At 36.4% G+C, this 27,999-nt stretch overlaps 1 protein-coding gene across 2 annotated transcripts in view; it reads left to right on the top strand.

Moving 5' to 3' along the window:
* LOC135744534 (cadherin-18) overlaps window positions 1-27,999 on the top strand; it is a 305,028-nt gene that overhangs the window by 259,778 nt on the left and 17,251 nt on the right. For both annotated transcript variants that reach the window (XM_073815065.1, XM_065262727.2), the window contains exons 8-10: window positions 4,972-5,108; window positions 7,532-7,653; window positions 11,260-11,377. In XM_073815065.1, the coding sequence (XP_073671166.1) occupies window positions 4,972-5,108; window positions 7,532-7,653; window positions 11,260-11,377 (377 nt within the window). The remainder of the gene's footprint in view (window positions 1-4,971; window positions 5,109-7,531; window positions 7,654-11,259; window positions 11,378-27,999) is intronic.

Below are 27,999 nucleotides of genomic sequence, written 5' to 3'. Positions count from 1 at the left end.
TGTGTGCAGACCAACTCATAAACACATCCGTCTTTTCTCACTGATATCAGACCATTTACAGGAACAATTGATGTCTCTAATATATAAAGAATTTAAAAAATCCTGCATTTCATCTTACCTGCCAAACCCATCATGAGCTGATGGATTTGTTATGAATGTCATGCTTTGCTTTGTATTCTGACAGCTTGTACAGTGTAGTGTGAACATTACAGTATAAAGACTACTATGTACTTTAAGCCCGGGTGATCATTGTTTTAGCTTATGTTTTAGAAATATGCAAATATGTATGTTTAACCCCTTAAATATCTTGGGTCATAAGAGACCTGGAATGCCATTTGTGCATAATTTTAACATTGTATATTTTTACACTCTCAGAAAAAAAGGACAAAAGTTGCCACCAGGACATTACCTTTTAAAAAGGTCCTAATATGTACAATTTTGTTACAGATACCTTTTGAGGTACCAGTATGTTAGATACAGAAGTCAAAGTGTACTTTTGGAAAAGGTAACCCCACAGTGACAACTTTTGTTCCTTTTTGCACCTTTTTGTACCTTAGTTCTATGACTGTAGTGAAATAAAATGTCAAAACATACCAGTATATGCTTTATTTGATCATTTTGTAGTTGTTTATGAAGTATTATAACAACTACCAGGAATTTGTAGATTGGTGCATAAACTGTAAAAATGGTCAAAAAAAATGTATCCGAGCTGGTGGTACCTTTTTGACCTAAAGAGTCATTTAGTAGCTCAGAGGTACATATTGGTACCAAATGTATACATATATGTACCTAATGGTACATATTAGGGCCTTTTTAAAGGGGACATATCATGAAAATCGGACTTTTTCCATGTTTATGTGCTATAATTGATTCTATCGACCTAGAAAATGTGAAAAAGAACAACCCAGCAACTTTGTTTTGGTAAACCATTCTCTGCAAGCATGTGAAAAAATAGCTCATTGAAATTTGGCTCCCCTTGTGATGTCAGAAGGGGATAATACCGCCCCTCAATCTGCACTATCCAACCACTGCCAATAAGTGCAGAGAGTGAGAGAGAAAATAATTGACAGCACAATTGAGTTTCAATTTCAACAAACCACCATTATGGCGATCAGTGTTTGCATTTCATCAGCTCATTTGCATTTTAAAGGACACACCCAACAACAGCACATTTTTGCTCACACCTACAAGATGGCAATTTTAACATGCTATAAGAAATTATCTATATTGAGCTAAAACTTAATATACGTTCTCTTGGGACATCAAAGATTTTTTTTACATTTAAAAAAAATTGTGAAATGTCTTGTAATGCTGTTTAAAGGTTGGCGCATGTGTGACATACACTTACAATGTACACAAGGTTTCAAAGATCTGGTGGTCTACGTACACTACTGTATGTGCGCACTCCTCTGATGATGAAAATTGTGTGACTCGCATACATGTAATAAATGGACTATACTTCGACCTTAAGGTTGTCCAGTTTGCACTGTACTGGTTTATGTGCTGAATTTAGTTTGGCAGTAGTTGTAGACCTTTACAGTAATGCCATTTATCACCCATTATGATTTTACACTTATAGTTCATTTTATATTACTATGCTTAATTTATTTCTGGGAAGCCCTCTGTTATTGTATAATTATTCTATGGAGTGGAAGCTCATTTGTATTTTTATGGGGTCTTGGCCGTCTTCTTGAGCCCAGTGTTACATTCATCCCAAACCTACAGAATGTGAAGAAAATAACAGTTGTATTGACATGTAAGAGAAGTGATAAAACAAATGTCAGAACGTTCATTTCACCGGCAGTAAAATGCATGAAGTGTGAAATTCTCATTTTTATTTCTCTCTCATGTCTGATGTCGCTTTTTAAAAAGAAAATCAGTCTAATGTCAATGATGGCACATATTTTCTTGTGGTAATGGGATGTGACCTCTATGGTTTATTAATATCTTTCTGCAGTGGTGGTTTTTTCAAGACGTCTTTGAACCTTCACAGTTCGTGCGTGATGATGTGGATGTAACACGTATGGTTATGCAAATGCTGCGACTCTCATTCGTTGATGTGAGATAGACTATTACTTCAATATAAATTGTTTTTACATCAACATTTTTCACGGTGGAAAATACTATAAACATAAATAATCCCTTTTCTATTCAGATAACACGTTTCATCCCTGTATGAGAATTTATTGTTTGGTATTTTCATTAACTGTTTTAGCAAGAAAATAAAATCTGCTTTAGTGTTATAAACAAATGATAAACAAGGTTACTGTTATCATCTCCGTGTTTGTTCTAATCCTTTATAATGATGCATTTGATCATTATCATATTTCATCCAAAGCATTTGAGACATTCAAAGGCGGAGTTCAGTAGACACCATAAAATTATTTTCTTAGTGTTTTCCTCTATTTATTTATTTTGACGTTGTTCACTTAATATGACAACTACTGTACTTCACTAGCATTAATATTTGTGCCATGGTATTTCAAAGAGCAGATCCCACATTTTTCAATTCAGGAACAAGTCAGGTATAATCTCTCTCTGTACCTATCAATTTGTTTATTGAAAAATAAAAAAATACACATCTGTGTATTTTTCAGGAGAGAGTATTTTTTATTATCCTGTCAATGTTTAAATGAAATTGCAGCTGCATGTCATATTCTTATTATAAACATCCAACACAATACTCTTGAAATGCTTCATCGTTGTTGTATAGATTTAGGTCAACTACACCTCGGTTTTAGACATTTATGCGTGGTTTCCCAGACAGTGATTAGACTAGTCATAGACTAAAATAAATGTAAGAGCGGTTCAAACTAAAAAACAACTTGCACTGACATATCTTAAAAAACATCAGTGTCCTTTGTTTTGCCTCAAAATGCACACAAGTAATGTTTTTAGTAAAGCATATTTGTTATACACCCCTCTAAAGGATTATTAGGAACACCATACTAATACTGTGTTTGACCCCCTTTCGCCTTCAGAACTGCCTTAATTCTACGTTGCATTGATTCAACAAGGTGCTGAAAGCATTCGTTAGAAATGTTGGACCATATTGATAGGATAGCATCTTGCAGTTGATGGACATTTGTGGGATGCACATCCAGGGCACAAAGCTCCCCTTCCACCACATCCCAAAGATGCTCTATTGGGTTGAGATCTGGTGACTGTGGGGGCCATTTTAGTACAGTGAACTCATTGTCATGTTCAAGAAACCAATTTGAAATTATTCAAGCTTTATGACATGGTGCATTATCCTGCTGGAAGTAGCCATCAGAGGATGGGTACATGGTGGTCATAAAGGGATGGACATGGTCAGAAACAATGCTCAGCTAGGCCGTGGCATTTAAACAAGGCCCAATTGGCACTAAGGGGCCTAAAGTGTGCCAAGAAAACATCCCCCACACCATTACACCACCACCAGCCTGCACAGTGGTAACAAGGCATGATGGATACATGGTCTCATTCTGTTTACGCCAAATTCTGACTCTACCATATGAATGTCTTAACAGAAATCAAGACTCATCAGACCAGGCAACATTTTTTCCAGTCTTCAACTGTCCAGTTTTGGTGAGCTCGTGCAAATTGTAGCATCTTTTTTCTATTTGTAGTGGAGATGAGTGGTACCCCGTGGGGTCTTCTGCTGTTGTAGCCCATCCGCCTCAAGTTTGTGCGTGTTGTGGCTTCACAAATGCTTTGCTGCATACCTCGGTTGTAATGAGTGGTTATTTCAGTCAAAGTTGCTCTTCTATCAGCTTGAATCAGTCGGCCCATTCTCCTCTGACCTTCTTTGTAAACATTAGAAATGGTTGCGCGTGAAAATCCCAGTAACTGAGCAGATTGTGAAATACTCAGACCGGCCCGTCTGGCACCAACAACCGTGCCACGCTCAAAATTGCCTAAATCACCTTTCTTTCCCATTCTGACATTCAGTTTGAAGTTCAGGAGATTGTCTTGACCAGGACCACACCTCTAAATGCATTAAAGCAACTGCCATGTGATTGGTTGATTAGATAATTGCATTAATGAGAACTTGAACAGGTGTTCCTAATAATCCTTTAGGTGAGTGTATTTCCTAATTAAACTAAGGGCCCAGTCCTGGTTTAAACTAATCCCGGTCCGGGAAACCACCCCTTAAATATTAAACATTAAATCTAACTGTGTCCCTTGCGCATCCATGAAAGCACAATAAACGCAAGCTTTATCCACGCTAGTGCTCGAGACCGTTACAAGAAAAGTTTTTGATGGTCTTGTCTTGTCTCAGTTTCAAATGTGTTTGGTCTTGGTCTTATAATTAGTGGTCTCTGGATTTTATTTCAACAGGAATTATACTAAATGCTGCTGCATTGTCTGATTTATGTGTTAACATCATTAGTGTGATAAGATGTAAAACTTCTGGCTTTAAAAATCAATCATTGACTCATTTCTTATTTGATTTATTTTGTTACTGTTGTGCCTGCACGAGATTAATGGGGATTGTCCAAATAGTAATTGATCATTTAACGAAAACATAAAATCACAGCTATAAGACCAGACAATTTAAATACAATATGCATTCTGGCATACAACCATAATGATGCTCACATTATAGAATTAAATTGATAGACCTCATACAGCATTTTATGAAATCTGTGCCTTTTTGTATTATATATGACCCTGTCTGCTAAATCCAGGCTAAAGTCTCATAATCTAATAATGAGATAAAGAGCATTAAAGTTTGATTTCACTCATTGATTTCAATCTTTACTCAGTCAATATTAAAGATATCAAGGTTCTTGTAGGAAAAACAGTAGACTTGACCCTACATCACTTATAGTTGGCAAGGTTTCACAATCAAGCCTCGTACGGCAATACGAGCTCTCAGATAGTAACGCATATCTAAGCTGTCTATGCTCTTAATGACACTGCGATGATGTAGAGGGTTGAAAGATGGAAAAGTTCATGCAATATTCATACATTCTCCTCTATATTTAGATATTTCATCGAGCGGAGAGAAGACAAAGAGGTGTATTTTGATATCGAATCCATCAGCGGTGTCATTAGAACGACTCAGCTGCTGGACCGGGAGGAGACGCCATGGCACAACATCACTGTCATGGCAACGGAGGAGGGTGGGTACCATAAATCATGCTGGTTGAGAGTCACCACTTCAATAACTTGCTTTATTTATATTTAATAACTTTCAGAGCTAATGAGTTTGCAAGACAGTCCCAGCAAACCGTGTGCTCATTAGAAACAAACTGCTGTAGTTATGATTTTGCTGAAAATCGCTTGACCTCCCAAAGCTCAAATTTAACCACACACCATCAAATAAAGAGTTATGTGAGTTAGGCCCTCTAAAGTAATGTAATAGTGTTATACTTTTACTATATGTCCACAGTATTGGATTTTTGTTTTCTCTTTTAGGGCAAACATAAAACACACAAAGCAAAAAGATGAATGTTAAGATTAAAATGAGGATGTTGATATTGTGTTATGCAATCAAAGATACACATTTAGGAAATTGTGGTTGTTGCCATGGCGATGGCTTGTCATTGAAGGTTTCATTATAAGAAACGTAAACATTTCTGTGTGTAAATGCTTGTTAAAGCAACATGTGTTAGGGTGACAAGGGAGAAAACCTTACTTTGTCTACATACTTGCAGGAGATATTAGCAAATATAAACACATTTATTGAATTTAACATTATTTAACAGGTTCAAAAGGTTTTAAGTTTAGTTCCATTTAGTTGCAATTTGCCCTAAGCTGGGTTACTTTAACTCATTGTTGAATCAAATATAAAAATTGGTTAATTTAGTTCAACTGCTGGGTTTGTCAACTTGGTTACCTTTATATGTATTTTGCATGATAAAACTTAATTTGGGATAGTGGCTAGTTTTTACAAAGCTTGACAACTGTAGATAGTCTCGTTTTGTATGTCACAATTTGTACGTATTTTACAAAGTGGCTAGTTCAGATTAATTCATACAACCACATTTCTATATAAAAAGTTTGGTTTCAAAACGCAATAAATCCAATCTGACTAATTTTGGTAAAATACGTGTTATTTATACCAAGAAAGTGACAAGATGAAAACCACTCTGTTACAAACTCTCACATAGCATCTTTACGTTATAACAAAATTAAAAATTCAAATCCATAATTTGATTTTCAAAGATATATTATAAAAACTTGCTATAAATCTATTAAATAAATATATAAATGTGCATTCATCTTTGCCATGTTATATTCATTTATTTGACTAGTGGTATACACTGATTAAAAAAATAAACATTAATGACATTAATCAAAACACTTACTTTGTCATATTAAAAACACTGTCATTGCGGCTGTCATCTTCGGGACGTCGTCGCTTAACTTTTTTGACAGCGATCAGCTGTAAAATGTTTTGGTTCTGCTCAATTTTCGTTGACTTCGAGTGAAATGATGGAAAGTTTTTCATAAGATCCCCTGGGGTCAATGTGTTAGCATGACAGAAACTTGATGCTGTCGTGTGAGAACAAGCAACATCCAGCATTTTTCCTTCCTGAGTTCCTCTCACGTAAATTATTTGATTTTGATGGCTTACGTTTTTTCCTTGTCACAGAAAACCACCACAGGTTTATATCAAAGCCATCAGATTATGATTTTTTTGTTTGTTTGTTGATTACGAAGTACAATGTAGATGAGGAAAACTAGGATAGACTCTTCATATTTTTATATGATTTGCTTTCCCCCTATGACATTTGGTTAGGGGCTGGGTTGGGGGTGGGGTTTCATTATTGTTTTTTATAATAATTGTATATATTTATAGTCAACTCTTCCAGTGAGATCAGCCTGAGATGGTATATAGTTATATATTCCATATATTTTGCAAGCGATGCTATAAAACGATGTGTCATTCGAAAGTAGAAACTTAACTTAATGTGTCTAAAAGAGATGCAAAGTATATTCAAAAGAATTCAGTTTGTCATGTTAATTGCTCAATAACATATCACTGCACATTCTTGCTCTGGAACGGTTTTCAATTTATTATAAATTATAAAGCCTTGTTAATTTTGCATTCATAGTGTTTTGTTTCAAATGAATTTAATCAGAACGAGTCCAACTCATTTAGAGAATTCCTACTAGATCATTTAGACAAATTGTAAACAAAATTAACCAGATCCCAACCATGGACTAATAGATGCATGCAAATGTACAGTTCGACGAGGTGCTCTTTTGAGACAAACTAATATGAATTTGCACAACCTGTGTTTCTTAATCAGATATTAATCGGCCATTACAGTGTTTTTGTGTGAATGGTAATTGATATTTAACAATATATCATAGTTAGAATATTCAGACCCACACACATTCGATGTGTGTAGAATAGATATTTTCAAATGATGATATTTAAAACACTGGATGGATCGGTGGGTGGATAAATGGATGAATGGATGGATCTCCACTACCATGCTTTTCTATTCTCTATAAACTGAATGTGTGTGTGATGTTTATTAGGAAACTTCTTTTTTACCTGATACAAGCTTTTGACACCCGTCTTTTTTTCCAGACAATCCCAGCCTTCAGAGTCACGTACCTGTCACAGTGCAGGTACTGGATGTGAATGACAATCCTCCAAAGATCAACACGGATGAGGAGATCATCATCTGCGAGAGCACCAGAGCAGGACAGGTAAGTCCCAAAACTCTCTCTCACACACCTTTTCCCCGTTTTCAAATGGCGTGGAAAAGAGAGCGAGCATATTTGGAGGGGCAGAACTGGGAGAAATAGAAGCAGGTTAAAGGAATGCTAATCATCTCTGTATGAGAATAAGAATCTGATCAACAAAGCGTGACGGTTCTGAATCGCTAAACCGCGCTGCTATTTTCCTGCCTGCACTTTTCCCCATTTTATTTCGAAATGCAGTTTTTCACCAGCAGCACCACACAAAGAGTGAAGGACAGATGGGGGTCAAGTCCATTTAAATATTTCCTGTGCTCCTAACATGAAACAGTACTTCCTATTCTTCACAATTATCCACACTATATTAAATTGCTGGCATTTTCTGATACCTTCTACTTTGTAGTAGTAGGCTGTTTTTTTTAGATTGTGAATAATCACAGTGCTGGGTCATATTGCACAATAAGCAGTGATTTAAGTGCCAACATGTGAAACCAGAAAGCTTTTTTTGCTAAAAGTATTCTTTCTGCATGTTTAGTATGCACATAGGGATTAACCTACAGTATGATGGGTTGTTTCAACCATTGCTGGGTCAAATATAAACTTTCCTGGGTTGATTTACACCAACGATTGGGTTTGTCCCTTTTTGACCTATAACACTGAGTTGAAAATAACGCAGCTTTTATTGTGTTATTTTTTGTTGATTTGAGCTCTATTCGGACAGTATATTTGTTTCCCATCGGGACGTAAGGTATTTTCATCATTTACAGGGGTAGTCGGTGATTGTATTGACGTATGGATCCAGAATGTCAGTGTTTTTCTCCGACCACCCGCGTAAAAATTCCTAGCCAAATTATCTACTGTTTCTTGACAAACACCAAGGTCGTGTGGTAATTTAATTGTCATCGGAATCCAGATCTCTGAGTTTATTAAAGGGGATCAATGCAAAAGTCATTCTGCACTCTCTTTCAGACCACTGAAAAGCAGCATATCGTCGCTGCCGATGAAACTCACGTATGTCCAAAACGGTTACTTTTCAGGAAGTGAAAAAAACAACGTATATCAAAAGCAGTTGAATGTAGCGTTGTCATACTTGGTACGGCATCTTTACATGTAACCATATTCTTGCCAGTGTAATGATATAATCCACATTTGACCAAAATTGAGTTTAAATGGACATACGTGCATATTTTACAGTAACGGTGGTCGATATGCGTTCTTATGATCATTAATTAGAATGGCCAAGTCGCGTTTCATATTGACAGATGAATATGCTCAGTTTATTAAATAGCCTATGTCTTAGTTTATTAAATAGCTTAGTTTATTTAATATTTATTATAAATTTATTAAATGTCTTTTGCAAACTATGAAGGGACAATGAATCAATACACTGACATGGTAATGCTAGACAGATACTTTGTTTGCACAGTCCTACCGTAATTTTGTCACTCCTAGACGTACGTCTGGCGTCAGGGGGGAAACGTTTACCTCGATGAAGGAAAGTCATTGTCTCACCAGGCTATGTTTATTCGGCTATCCAGTGCCAGTGCTGAGCTTCGATGAAACTTCACGAGACCGGCGAGATGCTTCCACAGGGCGGGAGATACGCTGCGTGATTGACAGCTTTGACACCAAATGGATATACGTGAAAATCAGATGACATTGGCCATTTAGATATGCAAAGCATACTGTACAGTATACGGAAATGAACCTGGACATTCAATCCGTCGAGAAATCTCAAAATCGGCAAAATGGACATACGTGGTTTTCATCGGACAGCAACGATATGGTCCCCTCGCATTTATTCTGCATCATTGAAGCGTCTTTCTTTCTGAGCATTTTAAACATTGATCATCTTCATAATTGAAACGATGAAGAAGTATGGACACAATCTTTCATCGCTCTTCTACAGCGAGTGGGAGCTGATATACTGTAAATAAAGAGGAAACAAAATCACAAAAACATTTTAAATGACTATTATCAGCAGCAACAAGTGTTCAATATAATTTTAAAATGTATTTCATTAGACAACAATATTCCATATACAAATAATGAAGTATCCAGGTGATGTGAAGGATCATCTAATTAAACACACATGCAGCGCAGTTTTATAACGGAGACGGCATGCAAATGTATTTTTGCAGACATCCTCACGAGAAACAATTACCGTCCGAAAAAGTCTTTAGTCACCAAGATAAACAGGATATTTAGTAAGTCAAAAAAAAGTTCCCTTCATACAGTATAACATGTGTTTGTAGGCAAGAGATTTTAAAATAAGAAGGAATATCTTTTCAAACCTAGACCAATTAAAGGGGTCATATGACATTTTTTGGTTTAATGCAATGTGTTTACGCGGTGTAGGGTTAAAAAAAGACATTACACGTGATTGGCCGAAAACCTCAAGCGTGTGGCAGAAATATATATATCATATTTGGAATTTCAGCTCTCAAAGCACAGCATCTTTAGGACATGTCGGCAACAATACTACAGCGAGGATAAAAGTTACACCTTCTTTCTTTTGTGTATATATTTGGGCTGTGTTATGCAAATTTTCCCACATAGTGACAGATATGTGGGCCGTGTTTAAATGAGGCGTTTAAGTAAGGCATGGATGAGCGTTCACTTTTAGAAAAATTATCTTGTTGGATTGAGACTTTTATATTTGCAACTTTATAGATGCACAAACAGCTTTTAACACTCCAAAGACATACAATTGCATCATATGACCTTTTTAAGAAGACAAACGTTGAATTTTTTTTGCAACAATGTGGACTGATAAATCGTGCACAATTGTATTAGGAGGAAAATGTACACCTTTGCACCTAAAGCGATATATTTGAATCAAATATATGCATATTTGTACCTAAATAGTACGACCCCTTAAAGGGTACTGCCCCATGAAATCTTTTGGTTATTTTTGACAATTTTTTCTGACAAAATTTCTGAAAAATATTAATATAGCAATAAAAAATTAAGCATTGTATGATAATGAACAGCAGATTAAAATATTTTACAATTTGCATTTGACATTGGCAAAAAAACTTTTTCTATATCTGGTTTAAAACAAGCAATTATGAACTATTTCACTATGAACCTCTTCAAAGTAGTCACGTGTAAGGGTTTGTAAAGCACATGCATACACAACACACAAAGGACTGCACTCAAAAAATCAAAATGCCTGTTGGGTTGCTACGACAACCCAGACCCACGAACCAGCTGGTTTTGACGCAGAAAGCAAAGAGCTTTCGAGAATTGCTGAGATGCAAGCAGAGATGTCAGATGAATTGCGTTTGAAAAGGACAGAAAAAAAATTAATGAACAAAAGTCAAACAAATTGGCCTAAATCAATGTTGGAGATAAGATCGGGGGGTGGTACGTGGCTAGAAAGACCAACATGACTGGTCATCACAAATCACTGATCTCCAGCATCGGATACTGGGGGAGACCCTAATTAAAACTACTTTTTTAATCAGCATCAGCAGAAATCTCATAAAGGGCTAAACTAGAAAACCTCATTTTATGTCAGTAACTGGGGATCATGTTCCACAAAACCAGAATGAACCGATATGAAAAATTAATCTCACTAACGTCTTTACTATTTTTGTTTGTTGATGGCAGGTCATTCAGACGATCACTGCTGTGGATAAAGATGATTTTGCCAATGGAAAAGGATTTTCCTTCTCTTTTCCTGGAGGAATTCCTGTCAACCCCAACTTTACAATTAAAGACAATGAAGGTAGGCCATGACAGCTTTCTGTGTGTGTGCATGGTTCAAAGTTTTCACGGTCACAAAAAAACAGAAAAGAGCAGGGAATTTTAAGCATGAAAGAGTCCTAGGGCCCTTTTTTAACGATCTAAGCGCATGGTCTAAAGCGCACGGTTCACAGTCTTAAAGGGCATGACTGAATCCAGTTTTGTTAATTTAGCGACAGAAAAAAATGGTTTGTGCGCCTAGCACACAGTCTAAAGTGGTTGTTTCTATTCTTGTAATGAGTAATGGGTGTGTTTTGGGCATAACATGCAATAAACCAATTAGAGTTTCATCTCCCATTCCCTTTAAAAGCCAGTTGCACTTGCAACTTCACATGTAAGGTCATTTATTACAGTTTTCAATATCATCTTGGTGATTGATCACTGTGAGTCTGTGTTCTGATATGTATGTATGCATGTATGTGTGTTTTTGGCATATGTAAGACTTGTTCTGCTTCTGAAATGACTTAAAGGGCAATGATTTTATCAGTTTGTGTGTTTTAAGGCAATTGAATCCATGACTTGCTCTTCCATTTGAGCTACAGGAACATTCATTGTACTTCTTGGTAGAGAACATCTATGAAGTATCATTTTGTTTAGATAGATTGTATGTCTGATCTTTGGCTCCTTTAATCCTATTTCTTCAGCTAATATCGCTTCTTTTGTGGCTTTGGTGCCTCGGGTTATCTTTAAAGCAATTGGTGAAGTTTTTGTTCTCTTCCAGACACCTACTTTAAAGCACTTCCAAAATACAGTTCAATTCAGCAAGTTTTATTTTTCTCATCACTGTCAGAGAAAGCCAGTATTCCATTTGAGAGATTATGGGCCTAACCTCACACGGTCCCTGATGCTGTCGAACGAAATACTGGCTCCCTAAACCCATGAACCTACAGCCTTAATGCAATACTTATATAGATGCCTGTGGGCTGGAGGTTACCATGGAGACCACTCTCATCCCAGGTCTGCTGTACCGGGATCTAAATCTGTGACCAGGGTATTCGAACATTGCGAAAAATAAAAGACCCCTTGAGATGGTTATGGCAGGGGTATGAAAGGGTTCAAGGTTGGGTGGGCAGGATTCTTTCGGGGGCATAAAAAGTCTCAACTGAGGGACTACTGGTTCAAAAGATGAAGAGAATCATTGATACTCAAGAAAGCAATATACTATTTAAGAACCTAAGGCATGTAAACTTTTAAAAAGAAATGATTGTGTCAATTTTATTATTTGTGGGAAATGTGTTAACATGTAATGTAGCCTCTTAAGGGGTGTTTCCCACAAGACGAAATAATCTAAGAAAATTTGGTTAGAGGGGAAATTAGTAATGTATATTTGTATATTATGTATATGTGTGCATTTGGCAAACACTTTTATTCAAAGTGACTTACAGTGCATTTAATTTATACATGTCTTTATCAGTATGTGATCCCTGTGATCAACCCCATGACTTTTGTGTCACTAACGCAGTTACTGTGCGTTCACACCAGACACGGTATAGGCGGCAAAAACATGCTATTCCAGAGGCGCGGGAAGATATTTTCGTTAGGGGGTGCTGGGGTGCGGATGCAGCCGGGGGGGGGGGGGGGGTTATTGGGGTTGGTATGGAGTTATAACATTTTAAAGTTGTTCACAAGCTTTTTATTCTGCAGACCACTCTACCTATAAATGTCTTCTTTTAAAAACTCACTCGCACCTCCCATACATAAAGTAAAGATGAGCTGACGGCGCATACAAACTATATAGCCTATTGCAACATAGTAGAGTTTAGATTCTCTGCCAGGGTCGTTATTTTCTGCTACTATCCTCTAGCCGGCCGTTGATTAAGCATATTTTTCATTATTACTTTATTAGCCTCATTGGATGGGGAGAAAGCTATGCCATATAATCAGAAATATTATATAGACTAGGCCAAAGTAACAAAGGTGTCCAAAAAGTTACACAAATTACAAAATGCTTTGTAAAAGTTACAAAATGCAACGCGAATCATGTGCGGAGTCTCCTCTGGCACCCATCACGCACCGGGTCTGCTGTTCTGTAGCTTAAGTGCAACATGGAGTTTAAAGATGTAAAGAAAAAAAGAAAAACAGGAGAATTAACTTTGAGCAAGTTTGCAGGAAAGTCGAAGGCATGGAAACAGTTTATGTATACATTCTCACTCGTGCCAGTAGCCTATACGCATTTTTTGATTTCCTTTACTTAAGTTTTTACTATTTCTAAATTCTAACATGGAAACTTTGACATCACTCGAGTTAAGGCGATTAGTGGACCTTTTAATTCACGGGTTTCATTTAATTCTATTTTTACACGTAAGTGTAATATTTGTGTGTTAAGTTTTGTTTCAGTTTGCCATGATTCCTGCACGGCGGTGTAAAAATAAGAGATTTTTCGACATTAAAATTCGAACATCTTATCCTAAATTGTCGGAATATATTCCATATAGATTCATTTGAATTTATAGATGTTTAACATTAAAATCGATGCATGGGAATAATTTATATAAATTTTTGAAATGCCCACCACTCTTAAATGCGCATGTTCCTTGTTGTACATAGAGGCTTTACACTTTAGTTCCTTTCATGTCGTTTTAATCATTTAATTCAATCTTTTTTACTTTAAATGTTACTTTTAATGTTCTGTAACATTTACATGTGCGTTAAACACCGCGAAACAATTTGGCTATATTTTTAAATAGTTTTTGAAAAGATGACCTTTCTCTGATATGCAGGATGAGGAGTCAGTTGGAGAAATAACGCTAGTCCTCGGGACTTTTGGGCTGTGTGATTGAAAAAATCCAAAATTCTCTTCTGAGACATTGCGAAGCTGATAGATACAGATAGCCTAAATGCATTCGTCATTGTGGCTGTGAGTGTGCATGCTTGTCTGTTATGCTTATACGTATAGACGGGTTGCAGGTTTACTACAGGGTGCGCAGCGCGCATCCAGGAGGCAGAAAGCCCCTGTCTTTATTTTTGCAGTGTTACTGTGATACATGTATGAATTATAATGTTAGACTAGTAACGTAATAGTCGCATCTATGTTAACATCAGGCACCCAGCACTGACTCTGTTGGTACTATTTTCCCACGCAACAACTCCTTGGCATTTTGACTTACAGACACAGCTACTAGCCTACAACACAATGGACATCTCTTCTTTCTGCCTCTCGGTTGCGCGCAACCAGTTAATGATGTTGCCGTGCAACCCGTCTCTTCGCAGGGCTGAATCGCAATCACGTCGTCAAAACAAATCTGATTGGCTAATAAACACTGAATTAAATTAAATAATTTTAAAATTACTAAAATTATCCCTCTCTTCATCACACACCCCAAGCATGACATACAAAACGTCTTGGAACAGAAACAAACAATCAGAGATATTTATAAGCCATCATTTTATTGTCATTGCAGTTTTAAATCTTTGCCACCAGGGGGTGCTGCAGCCCCTGCAGCACCCCCACTTCCCGCGCCCATGTGCTATTCGTGCGTAGTTGGACACTTGAACATTTTGAGTTTCATCGCTTTATTTGCGCGTGAAAGCCACAAGTGAATTTCTAGTCATTCGAGGCATTCACATGGAAATTTGCATCATGGGAGGGGCTTCTGCAACTGCGCTCGCTTCCTGTAATCACGTCACCACTAGAGAAAGCTCCTGATTGGTTAACGCGCCATGAATATTCGCCAACATTTTGATTTTTCAACTTTTCGCTTTCCGCGTGTCCTGTGCCATTTGCGAGCACCGTGCCTATTCGCGTCTTTGCATTTACTTAACATGCAAATCCCTCAGGCTTGCCGCCTCTTCTGCGTCTGGACACACAGTTACACCTTAACCGGCTATCTCGCAGTTTTGTTCATGTGTGCATGTTTGTGTGTTAACCCAGGATACACTGCACGATTTTTGGCTGTCCTAGATGAAACAATCAACGAGATTTCTGTTATTGTAGCTTTTAATCGGTGATCCTATGTCGTACAGTGAGAGAGGTTCAAAGACGGCCTGTTCGCGGTCTTGCGACAAAAGATAACGACAGTGTCAAAAATTTCCCTTGATCAACACACAGTGTGTTTGCTATAATGACCTGTGCACCGGTATTTGTTTACCAGAAGCACATGTTGATGACGTTGTGCTAACGTGTGTTGCAGGCGTCACAGCCTACAATTCAATAAGTATCATCATACAGTCTACATGCTTGTCGACCCAAGTTTAAGCGTAAATGGGTCACAAATGTAATGTAAAGTAATGCATAAAAGTCTGCTCTCAACTCATGCAGTTGACGGAGAAACTCCAATATTAAAAGCTCATGTTACATTCTGCAAACATTGTATAAAATAGCGATACTTCGATAAAATAAATCATATGAAATAGTAATGGTATGTAATAACAATATTTTAGTGCATTGAATAATTTCTAAATAGAAATGTTTTTTAAAATAAATGGCAGGTGAAATCAAAGGACATGCCTTGTGCTACGAGGTTTTGTCCCTTGCCTCAAGATCAGTGAGGGTAAAACTATAAAAGGCGAGGCAGATCGATGAGATAATAGAAGATGATTCAAGTTCCACCTGTTTCCTATCGAGCACACTGCAGTATGGAGTTACTAACTCCCTTGCTCTCTCTCTCTCTAACTCTCCCACAGTTCCTCTCTCTCTAATCTCTCTCCACTGGGACATGCCACTGTTTACTAGTGTAAGAATTATCAGCTCTTGCCATTGGTGGTCTATGTCAGGTTGGCTTCTCATTCTGGCAGCGCACAAGTGAAGTCCACTTGTCTATGAAGACCTAAAGTGCTTCAAATTTAGCAATAAAACCACTTTCCTGTCTTTACACGAGCTCTGAAAAGAGCAAAATGGCTCTTAATGCAGGTACTTTAGCTCTCCGTATCCAAATGGCTGCTTTGTGGTGAAACATAAACACATTTCCAAGCAAGCTTTTTGTATTGGGTAAAAATATCTTAATTTTATTAAAACAAGATTGCCAAGGTTAACTAAGAAGCGGAAATGCTTGATATCTCTTGCTTTAAATTTATTTTTGTTACCATGGAAATCTTTTTTTTATTTTTGCTTTTACAGAGCCCATATTACGTTGCTAAAAACAATATTATGTGTATTTGGTGTAATGCAGTGTGTTCACATGGTTTATGGTTAAAAAAAACATTATTTTACACATAACGTACATTATTGTTGCTCCTCTATGCCCTGCCTCACTGAAACGTGTCGGTTTTGTACAAAGCTCATCGTTCTGAAAGGCGCTGTGTGCTCCGATTGGCTAACGATCCAATGCGTTGTGATTCGCCGAATACCTCTAGTGTCTGGCGGAAATGCATGATGCTTCTTACCATATTAGGAAGATCAGCTGACAGGAAATTATATTGTCTTTACTCCTTATAAATACGAGCCCAAATCTGGTTCGGAAAATGTAGATGACCAAGCTGATCGAATAACTTTGCCAGCACGGCTTGATCAGAACTTAACAGATTGGTAAGGTAAGGATACTAAAACATTAAAACCATGTCTGAATTTGTTATCGTATAAATGACAAACAAGCGCTACTCTGCACTGCTCAAAACTCAGATTTCAATCATGGTTTGAATAGCCAGTAGTAAATTATATATATATATATATCAACATCTGCAACTTACAGGTTGTGAGTCAGAATTAAGATCCATATCGACTCGCTGCGGAAAGTAAACTGTTGCCTATAATTCTTGCATTTATTGTGGTCCAAGAAAAAGGTTTTAGTTGGAGACGATAACTCTCATCATCGTATACACACACTTACACATAAAAGGAAATGTAAAATGATGAATCTGATAATAGTGGCTCTTTAAGTAAAAACTTGATAGATTTATGCTTAAACTGTTTAAAAGGAAACTATTCTCCAATAATGTAAGAAAAACATTCGTGTCCTATCCACTTTTTAATATTCTTGTTGTAAGGATAAAAATGCAATTAGGTTCTGCCTTCATTCATTTATAGTTGCAAATTTCTTTTGAACACAGTAAAAGATTAAATGAACGAAATGATTGTCTGTTCACGTATTACGCTATAAACACAACATCGCTGTGTGAATAACAATGTGAGATGGAGAGTCCCAGAGTGCAAGCAGGGGCCCTCGCACAGATTTTTAGTTTGATTATGTTCTCCAGTCGATTAGGTTGTGTAGTGGAGCCGAGGGTAATTAAAGAGGCAATATTCATGCATGAGCTTACTATCATGCCGAATGTGTCAGACGGTGGTCAAATAGTCATGCCAAAGACATGCAAACATCCAATAGCACATTCATCACTGTGATAATAAGTTCAGCTTGCAAACAATCACACATACACTTGTCTTAAATGAAAACACCACAGTTTTTCAATATTTTACTTTGTTCTTACCTCAACTTAGACAAATTAATACATGCTTATCTTTATTCAATGCGTGCACTTAATCTTTGTACAGCGTGTTGTGAATGTGTTAGCATTTAGCCTAGCCCCATTCATTCCTTAGGATCCAAACAGGGATCAACTTGGAAGCCACCAAACACTTCCATGTTTCCCTATTTTAAGACTGTAACATGACTTAGTATGGTGGCACAAAATAAAACGTGGCGGTTTTTATGCAGATAAAAAATTTGAACTTTATTGTATGGCGGAAAAGCACTTTGTTTGCAGCACTTTGAGCTCGGTGCGCACTAACATCGTGGCTGTTTCTCAATATAAATTCTTCAGCAATCTTGCGTCATTGTGTTCTCGCTCTACATCATCATTAACCATCGAAGTTCAATTCCAATTCTCAAGAAAGCAAGTACAGAGGATGCACGAAAATACGCGGATGTGTTCTTGATATTGAGGATGCATCGAATGCAGACTTGTGCACTGAAATCGCTTTACGCCCCAGAAGTCATTGTGGCAAAACAATGGCGGAGGTCAGGTGATCAACAGTAAGATCGCACACATCTCAATTCTTACAATTGCATTCTGTGTTCTCGCGACCTTCTGAGTTTGTTTTTCCAAGGTCACCTAGCAAGACCAATCTCCATAAAAAAGCAAGTCCGTTTTTTGCGTTCTTGTAATTGACTACTCCCTTTTTTGCTCAAACTTCCGTCAATATTACTGCAACCGAGTGCTGCAAACGAAGTGCTCTTCCGCCATACAATATAGTTCTCATTTTTTATCCGCTTAAAAAAATCGCCACGTTTTATTTTGTGCCACCATACTTACTCGTGTAACTACTCATGTAACATTATTTAAATAGGAAAAACATGAAAGTGTTTGGTGGCTTCTAAATTCATCCCTGTTTGGATCCTTAGGAATGAATGGGGCTAGGCTAAATGCTAACAAATTTACAACACGCTGTACAAAGATTAAGTGCACGCATTGAATAAAGATTAGCATGTATTAATTTGTCTAAGTTGAGGTAAGAACATAGTAAAATATTGAAAAATGGTGGTGTTTTCCTTTAAAGCAACAATGGTCCAAAAAATAAAATTCTTTATGGCTTAATATAAACAAAACATCTGAATAGGTTGTATAACTGCTTCAAAATATAGCATGCATTGTGTATGGGTTATATTAAGTCCTAACACAAGCGCAATATTTTAATACATAGCTTCACAGACCTAATAAAAGTACCCAGTGGGCCGGATATGGGCCAAAGTTTGCCCACCTCTGGTTTAAAAGAAAAGTTGAAAGATCCTTTAAAAAAATGTGTTTCACAGAAAGAAAAATAATAACAACAGCATCCGTGTTAGTAAATAATGAAATTTTTTTTATATGATCTATTCCTATAGGTGGAAATCTCTTCCAGCTGAAATAATTGTGCACTTGTTTCTTCCTACTCTATTCCTACAGCTTGTTATTTCTCACTTTTTCCCGAGCCTATTGTTGGTTGTTATTCTCTTCATCTCTCGCTCCTGTTCACAATCTGTTTCTGAAAGACTGTTCTCATTTTTCCATCGGCTGTCTTTATCTTTAGGTCTTTATAAAGATGTGTTCCCCTCTTCTACCACTGGCTTGTTTTAATATGCATTCAGTGTCTGAGTAGGATTTCGTATGTTGAGTGTCGGTCTTTGCGTGGGAGTCTGGACAGGAAACCAGACAGCCTGGAAACTAAGCAGGAACGGTGGAAATTAATCATTTTCCGGTGATTATATGATTATTGTGATGATGGACAGGATAAGGCCGCTTCCTCAGTAATACGATGATGGTGATGTATCAGATGTCTCAGGATGGCAGGTTGTGTGTACTCTACACTGTACTTCATGCACTGAATTTGTTTGGATGGCAAAGCTTTTATACAGACTACTAGATTTCAAAGTGGTCTTTACACCATTTTGCATAGTGTTGTAGTCAAGCTGACTGTAGTCTGAGACCAGAGATTGAGTGTCAAGCCTAAATCAAGACCAAGTCCACCTTCAGCTTTATAAGGACTCAGTCCTGAATTGGACTCAATCTCTGGTCTTGGTCTTGACTCATACTATATTTGGACTTAACAACAACACTGGTTTGCACAGGTACAAAAGACACATTATGTACAGTACTGAAAATAGTTTAGAAAAAATGTGACCCTATCTGTGAATTCCAGGCCGACGTCTTATAATCTAATGATGAGATTTGATGCATCAAAGTTTGATTTCAAACACTGGTTTCACTTTGATTTTAATGTATGATTTAATGTAGCAAACAGTAAAATATTCACAGGCAGGGTTTCAAATATCCTAACCTGAAGGCAGACCTTATATTTGAACAATTAAGATGCTTTTACTCTTTCTCTAATGTCCAATAATAAGCAAATTCTATATTTGTTTGGGAAACACTTTCAGTTCTTTTGGCACAGAAATTATGATACACATCGCACTGTGGCTGGTTGTTTATGATAAAAATCACATGCCAATATACGTACCTAAATGATACATATAAGGACCTTTTAAATTATTTTAATACTGTACTGCCCCAGTGACAGATTGGGGATTTTTTTTCTGACAGTGTAGAAATGACAGCATATTTAATGTCAATAATTAAAATTGTCTTGCAAGAGTAACAGTCTTTGTCTTGCGAGAAGCAAAAGAGACAGCCTTGTCGAACAGAGAACATGCCGAATCATGAGAGCTGCCCGTATGCAAAAATAATTACATATAACACAGAATTGCTGGTACTCCATACTATTGAGTCCGGGCCATTGTTGAGCACTGCTCCGCACTACCAATATTGTAGAAAGACAGATATAAATACTTTTGTAAATGTTAGTACCTGCACATTTCTCGTCCCACCTTCACTGTGTGCAAGCACTGCAAGTCTCTCCCTCGTGAGCACTACAGCAGATCTTAAACAAAAAGCCTATATCAACAGGCAGACATCTTAAGAGGGAAGTAGTGTGGGCAGCACTGAAGATCTTTTTGTTTGCCTCAGGGTAACCAAGTGCTAAGACAAACAATATGTGTGTGTGGGTGAATAAGAGAGAGAGAGAGAGAGAGAGAGAGAGAGAACTACTCATAATGTAACCCAAACCTACGTTTCCATGCTACAAAATATTACACTCATTAGACACATTATATTCCCCTACAAAGGCTAAGTGCAGTAACTACGCAAACACTGAAACTGAGAAAAATGCCCTTAAAGTTTTTTTTACACCAGCCAGTCAAACATGTTACTGCAATTTTGGCACACATGTTTCTCTGAAATGGGACAAAATTGAACCAAGAGACTTTGTCACAAGACACAACAGATCTCACAAACCCCATTTCAACCCTTAACTCAATTTTGACCAAATGCGTAGTTACTGCGCTTTAGCTTTGTAGGGCAGTTTAGACTAAAGCCCTATTCAGACGGCATTACACTGTAAAAAAAATCTGTAGAAATTGCAGCTGGGTTGCCGGTAATTTACCGTAGATTTAAATTTATGTTATTTACTGGCAAAATTTTGTTCAAAGTTGAATGAACATTTAACATTTACAAGTCTTTGTCTTTACAGAGTAAAACTAAAAAAACATCATCAAGCAAAACGTTCTGGGAAATAAAATCTGAAGCAAAAAACAGAAAAAGGTTGATGATGATTTCTGGTTCCCAGAATGCTTTGCATGAGACTGTTATTGTATAGTTTTATTCTGTAAAGATAAAGACTTGTTAATATTTAAAATTAATTTAACTTTGAACAAACTCTTGCCAGTAAATAACATAAATTGAAATCTACGGTAAATTACCGGCAACCCAGCTGCAATAACATTGTAATTTCTACGGATTTTTTTTACAGTGTAGTTTTACAGGGGGACCTCTGAGAAAATCGTGCTTCTCAGAGGTCCTCTGTGTTTCGAATCGCGTCCAAATCGGTCATGTCTGTGTTTTTCTCTGACGACCTCCGTAAGAATTCCAGAGCAATTTACCTACTGTTTTTCGCCGAACTCAGAGGTACTCTGAGAAATTTAATCCCGTCCGGATGCAAATGTCTGTGTTTGCCCGCAATATCTTTTGAAAACGCGGTTCATTTCGTGTTTTGGCCAACGTGATCTGCCGTAAGGTCTTACTAATGCGCATATATTGTATTTCCTGAGTCCTCTTCATTCAGATATGGATGTTTTTACGCATTCTGCAAATAAAATAATTAAATCAAGATGAGCTGAATATCAAACACTGTTAAGACTGGCCAATGTAATATCAGTAACGTTATAAGAAACTCCGTTCAAAGTTGTTCAAATCCGGAATGGTAATGTTAATTAATAAAGATAATAAATGGTTATTAATCATTATTTCTTCATTTCTTTGGGTTTATTATAAGCAGACAGTTATATTAAACACGTAGGCTAACGTAACTTTAGTGGGATTTGTATATTTTATTTTGATTTGTTAAAATTAAATTAATAAATTACATTCTGTCATAATTTTACATTTAAAGCAAAATTTTAAACATTACAAACACGCGTATCAAAAGCATGTGCTCTTCTGCAACGCCCAAATGCATGAAACAGACACTCCCATCTCTGGAATAGCCTGCATAATTTTAATCCCGTCCGAATCGGTACATAAAATCACAGACGTCCTGGGGGACATGTTGAAACTCAAACGTTGTTTGGAAAACTAATCCCGTCCCAATAGTGCTTAATAGATATTTATCTTGATCTGCATAGATGCATACCTGTCAACCTTCCCGTTTTTCCCGGGATTCTCACGTATTTTACCATTCTTTCCCGTCACATTGAAGCATTCTTTATTTTTACCTGGGATCTAAAATATTCTGTCTTAACCTTTTAACACTTTGGGTACACACTCTGTTTTGGGGGATGGACTGGGACTGCTGGATTATTTATTACTTTTTCATGCAACAATGTTTATTTTTGTAATCATTTTAATAAGCAATATTATATAACAAAAACGTTACAAGATTTTAAACAAGAACTTGTTTTGTGCTCTTATTGTTTTCAGCATGACTTTGTTAAAGGTTAACTTCTAAATTAAATGAAATAACAGAATTCTTATGTTTATTAGCTTTACCGTTTTACGCTACGTGTTTTAACATATTTGGCATATTTTATTTAAACCCAGTTATTTTCTGTTTTTCGATTGTGTTGTTGATACTGTTGATACTCTTACAGACACAATTATGATGATTACCGCTTTTATCTTACCGAATGTAGTATCAGCAATAACCTGCTCGCGCTGTATGATGCATCTTATTTGATAACTTTCAGTTTCCATGTTGCCAGATATTAGTACGAAAAAAAGCAAAAATAATTGGCCTTAAAAAACAAAGTTCGTCCAAACCTTGTATTAAAGAAATAAATCAGAGAAATTGCTAATACTAACCTACACCTAACAATCACTTTATAGATAATGTCAAAATGTCACATTAATTGCTAAAACACTACGTCTAAAGAGGATTTTTAACAATGGGATCTGGCAACACTGCAAATTCTGTACCTGCGCTGTCACAGCTTAAGCCAATCTTTGTCATTTTACACTAAACTATACAGTAAACTGTTCAAACTTAATTATATATGCAGATTCGTTTTGAAAAACTAATTAGTCATTCAGAGAATTTCAAATTTTATTTTTTAATTTGAAAAAATAACCGAGGTCCGGACCTCTGTGACCTCATAGCTGGCTACGGCCATGTACGTATGTACTACTTTTGAGGTACTAACATGCACTTTTTGGGTACAAAGGTGTACGTTTTAAAGGGTACCGCCCAAGTGATAACTATAGGCATTTTTTTACTTTTTTATTATTAAAGGGATAGTTCACCTAAAAATAAAGATTCTGTAACATTCATAAGCCCCATTCACGTCCATGGTACAGTATTCTTTTATCCTACTATGAAAGTGAATGGGGCTCATGAATGGTTTGGTTACATACATTCCTCAAAATATCTTAATTTGTGTTCATCAGAACAAAGAAATTTATACAGGTTTGTAACAACATGATTGTCAGTAATTGATGAGAGAATTTTCATTTTTGGGTGAGCTATCCTTTTAAGGTGCCGTCTGACTTACATATGATGCAAATAATCTGTCTTTGCTTGATTTTATTTGTTGTGTGCGCCTCAGAGTGATCATATGTTTTTTATAAATAACTTTTAATATATAATAATTTTTATGTGCACAAAAAAGTTTAGTACGTCCAGGTTGTTTACAATAAAGTTTTACTTATATGCTTTTATATGATATTTTTAATGCAGTGAACTTTGTTAATATAATAATTCCAGACATATTGTATGTTTGAATATAATAATTAATAAATAAATATTCAAATAATAAAAAAGTTGATGCATTGACAAGCCGAGCAATACTCAAAGCCACACACTTTTTAAGAAAAATTAACCTTCAAAAGCATATTTTTATATTATTTTTAATATTGTAAGTAGTATAAAAATAATAAAAAATACAGAAAAAAAGATTTTAGCTCAGAATTCTGTAAAAAGTCTGTTGCTTATTCTGTGCTCTGGTGATTAAAAACTCCAAAAGATACTACAGCTTAATCATTTTGTTCAGTTTAATGCACCAAATAAGTTTGTAAAAGAAGTTTGAACATATCTTCCTTTCTTGGGCTGGATTTCGTGTATGCATACATACACTGCAAAAAATGATTGTCAAGAAAAAAAATCAAACAAACAAATCTGCCAATGGGGTAAACAAAAAAAAATCTTGAAAATTTTTCTTAAACACTAAATTCAAGAAAAATTCAAGAAAATTTAGCTTAACCCCATTGGCAGATTTTTTGCTTGTTTTATGCACAAATCACTTAAATTTGACATGTTTGGTCTAAAAACTAGACTTATTTTCTTGAGTCGTTTTGCTCATTTAAGAATTTTTTGATATTTTTACTGAAAACAAGACGAAAATACTAAGTACAATTTTTCTTGAAAATCATTTTTTGTAGTGTAGCCTTTGTTTATATGTATTTATGTTGTTTTGATATATTTTTCATTTTGTTTGGCCAGGTATAGTCTCCTGGAAGTGATCTCAATAGATCAAGTCAAAGTTTTGCTCTTTTTAGACACCGTTACTGCAGTTGTCAATGTTAAAGTTTAATTCGTCTGTTTGTTTTGAGACTCGCTCATGTCCCCGCAGGGCTTTTTTTGTGTATTTACACATTTATTTTCAGTTATCTCCAGGTCATGCTAGCAGAGAAATATTTTTCACTGCTGACAGGAAAGTCCGCTCTCAGCGTTTTGTTGTTTTTAAACGTAGAATTTATGTCCTGACAGCACACTTTGATCAGAGGTGCACTGCATGATGGCTTGTAATGCATTTTTCCTACTTTTAAATATTCATCACATTGCCGTGAAACCTCTGCTTTTGAAATGAAATGTGTTTGGTTATATTTATGTTTGAACAGAAGTTAAACATAATCAAATATTCAGATCCCATTGGAAGTAACTTAGGTAAGTTACTTCTCAAAAGCTTTGGTGTATTTTCCCCCGGTATCTTGTAAACATAGATTTATTTTTGAAGTTGCCTGAAGCCAGCCAATCATATCGAGAAAGTATTTCCAGTTTTGCATGCAGTTTTAGAGGATAAGTATTGGATTACTTTTGGATTACTTTTCTCCACACTTAAGCGGTGATTTTGCATACGTCATGCGTGACCTTTTGAAGTAATTACGTAATATGTAAGGTCACACGGCAAGTGCCAGACAAGAAATTGTGGTTTAAAAGTTCTTTTTTTGCTAAAATTATGATCCTTTTGCTTAAAAAAAAAAAATTGTGTCTCGGTTGGGATTGTTTAGAGCCCTTTGAAGATGCAATTTTAAACTGCATTGAAACTGCAAACCGTTGAAAAATCCTGAAATGTTTTTTGACTGAAGAAAGAAATAAACATCTTGGATGACATGGGGGTGAGTAAATTATTGGGATTTTTTTTATGAAAGTGGAGTAATCATTTAACAATTACTAAAAAATTTGATTTTCTTTGATCTTTCTGCTGCATGGTGCCAAATCAAATCATTTTTTGCAGGCAATTAAACCAGAGCTCAGATCTCTAGAAGACCCGGTTCCTTTACTCCATCAATTGATTTCTGAAGGCATCTTTCTTTGCGTTTGCATACAGAAGGATCTCACAGCAGTTGAAGGCTGCTGCTGTCAGACTGTGATGTTTGTGAATTTTAATTAGAAAAAGCGTCACTCAGACATCCTGCTGATGGTGTAAAGGTTGAAGAGTTGTTATGCGACAGAACGCTGCTGTTTTTCCTGTGAATGCTGCTTTTTTATTGCTTTGAAGATTTATTTTGATAAATCTTGTGATGCTGGATGGTAGCGCTTGCACGAACTCTAAATCTATTTAAAAGTCGTTGAATATATATAACTTATAATAAATACATTTCCCACATTATTATGAGCATTAAAGCTCAGAGACCACCGGATCATGTCAAACCATCCATCCATAGAGGTCAGTTGTTATGATATCAGTAAAAATTTCATTGTGAAAAAAACCAAACAGTTAAAGGGTATTAGGCATGATTCTTAGGTTTATCCCTTTAAAATCTTGCCAGATGCTAGTCTTGTAATTTTATGGCAGTTATTTGACAATGTAAGAAAGATTACGGCAGTCATATCAGGTAATGATAGATTTGAAAATGAAGCATAATCAGAGATGCTCTTGACCTTCAGCTTTGACTTTTCATCAAGCGTTCTCCTTAACAGGTAAAGTCAAGTCCTACATTGCAAAAAATGACTTTCTTAGTATTTAGTTTTCAGTAGAAATATCTAAAAAAATCATAAATCAAGATGTATTTTCTTCAATGACCAAAATGACTTAAGAAAATAAGTCTAGATTTTAGAAAAAAAATATATACAATTTAAGTGAATTTGTGTTTAAAACAAGCAAAATTATCTGCCAATTTATCTGTAAATTTTTTGTCTAAAAACTAGACTTATTTTCTTAGGTCATTTTGCTCATCAAAAAAAAAACATCTTGATACAGGCATGCTTACATAGTTGCTATGGTTTTCTGTGCGGTTGCCAGGTCATTGTTATATAGATGCCAAGTTGTTCTGAATTTGTAGAGCTTACGTAGTTGCTATGGTTTTCTGTGTGGTTGCCTGGGCGTTGCTACTGTATGTGGTACCAAGTTGGTCTAAGTGTTTACGGCTTATGTAGTTACTATGGTTTCTCTGTGGTTGCCAGGGCGTTGCTATGTGGAACCAAGTTGTTCTATCTATGTTCTATCAAAAGTAGTAATTGTTTAAAATAGTTGATTGGCATCTTTATATCAAACGACGCAACCGACCACAACCCGAATATCATAAAAAAATATTTTTAGATGACCCGAAGCTGCGGGTGACAGCAGTCACCCGCTCATTTCGGATCAACCCGCACGTAACTGGTTGCTATGGTTTTATGTGTGGATGCCAGGGCGTTGCTATGTGGTACAAAGTTATTCTAAGTGTTTACAGCTTATGTAGTTGCTATGGGTTTCTGTGCGGTTGCCAGGGCATTGCTATGTGGTACCAAGTTGTTCTAAGTGTTTACAGCTTATGTAGTTGCTATGGCTTTCTGTATGGTTTCCAGGGTGTTGCTATGTGGTAACAAGATGTTCTAAGTATTTAGAGCTTACGTAGTTGCTATGGTTTTCTGTGCGGTAGCCAGGGCATTGCTATGTGGTAACAAGATGTTCTAAGTATTTAGAGCTTACGTAGTTGCTATGGTTTTATGTGCGGTTGCCAGAGCGTAACTATGTGGTACAAAGTTGTTCTAAGTGTTAACAGCTTACATAGTTGCTATGGTTTTCTGTGCAGTAGCCAGGGCATTGCTATGTGGTACCAAGTTGTTCTCAGTGTTTACAGCTTACATAGTTCCTATGGTTTCCTGTGCGGTTGCCAGGGCGTTGATGTGTGGATACAAAGTTGTTCTAAGTGTTTACAGCTTGCGTAGTTGCTATGGTTTTCTGTGTGGTTGCCAGGGCGTTGCTATATGGTACCAAGTTGTTCTAAGTGTTTACAGCTTAGATAGTTTATATGGTTTTCTGTGCGGTTGCCAGGGCATTGCTATTTGAATACGAAGTTGTTCTAAGTGTCCACAGCTTACGTAGTTCCTATGGTTTTCTGTGTAGTTGCCAGAGTGTTGCTATGTGGAACCAAGTTGTTCTAACTGTTTACAGCTTACGTATTGCTATGGTTTTCTGTGTGGTTGCCAGAGTGTTGTTATGTGGA

Source organism: Paramisgurnus dabryanus, chromosome 1, assembly GCF_030506205.2.
Source record: "Paramisgurnus dabryanus chromosome 1, PD_genome_1.1, whole genome shotgun sequence".
Lineage (NCBI taxonomy): Eukaryota > Metazoa > Chordata > Actinopteri > Cypriniformes > Cobitidae > Paramisgurnus > Paramisgurnus dabryanus.
The sequence above is the reverse complement of the archived record's forward strand: the minus strand, read 5'-3'. Positions and strand labels throughout refer to the sequence as shown.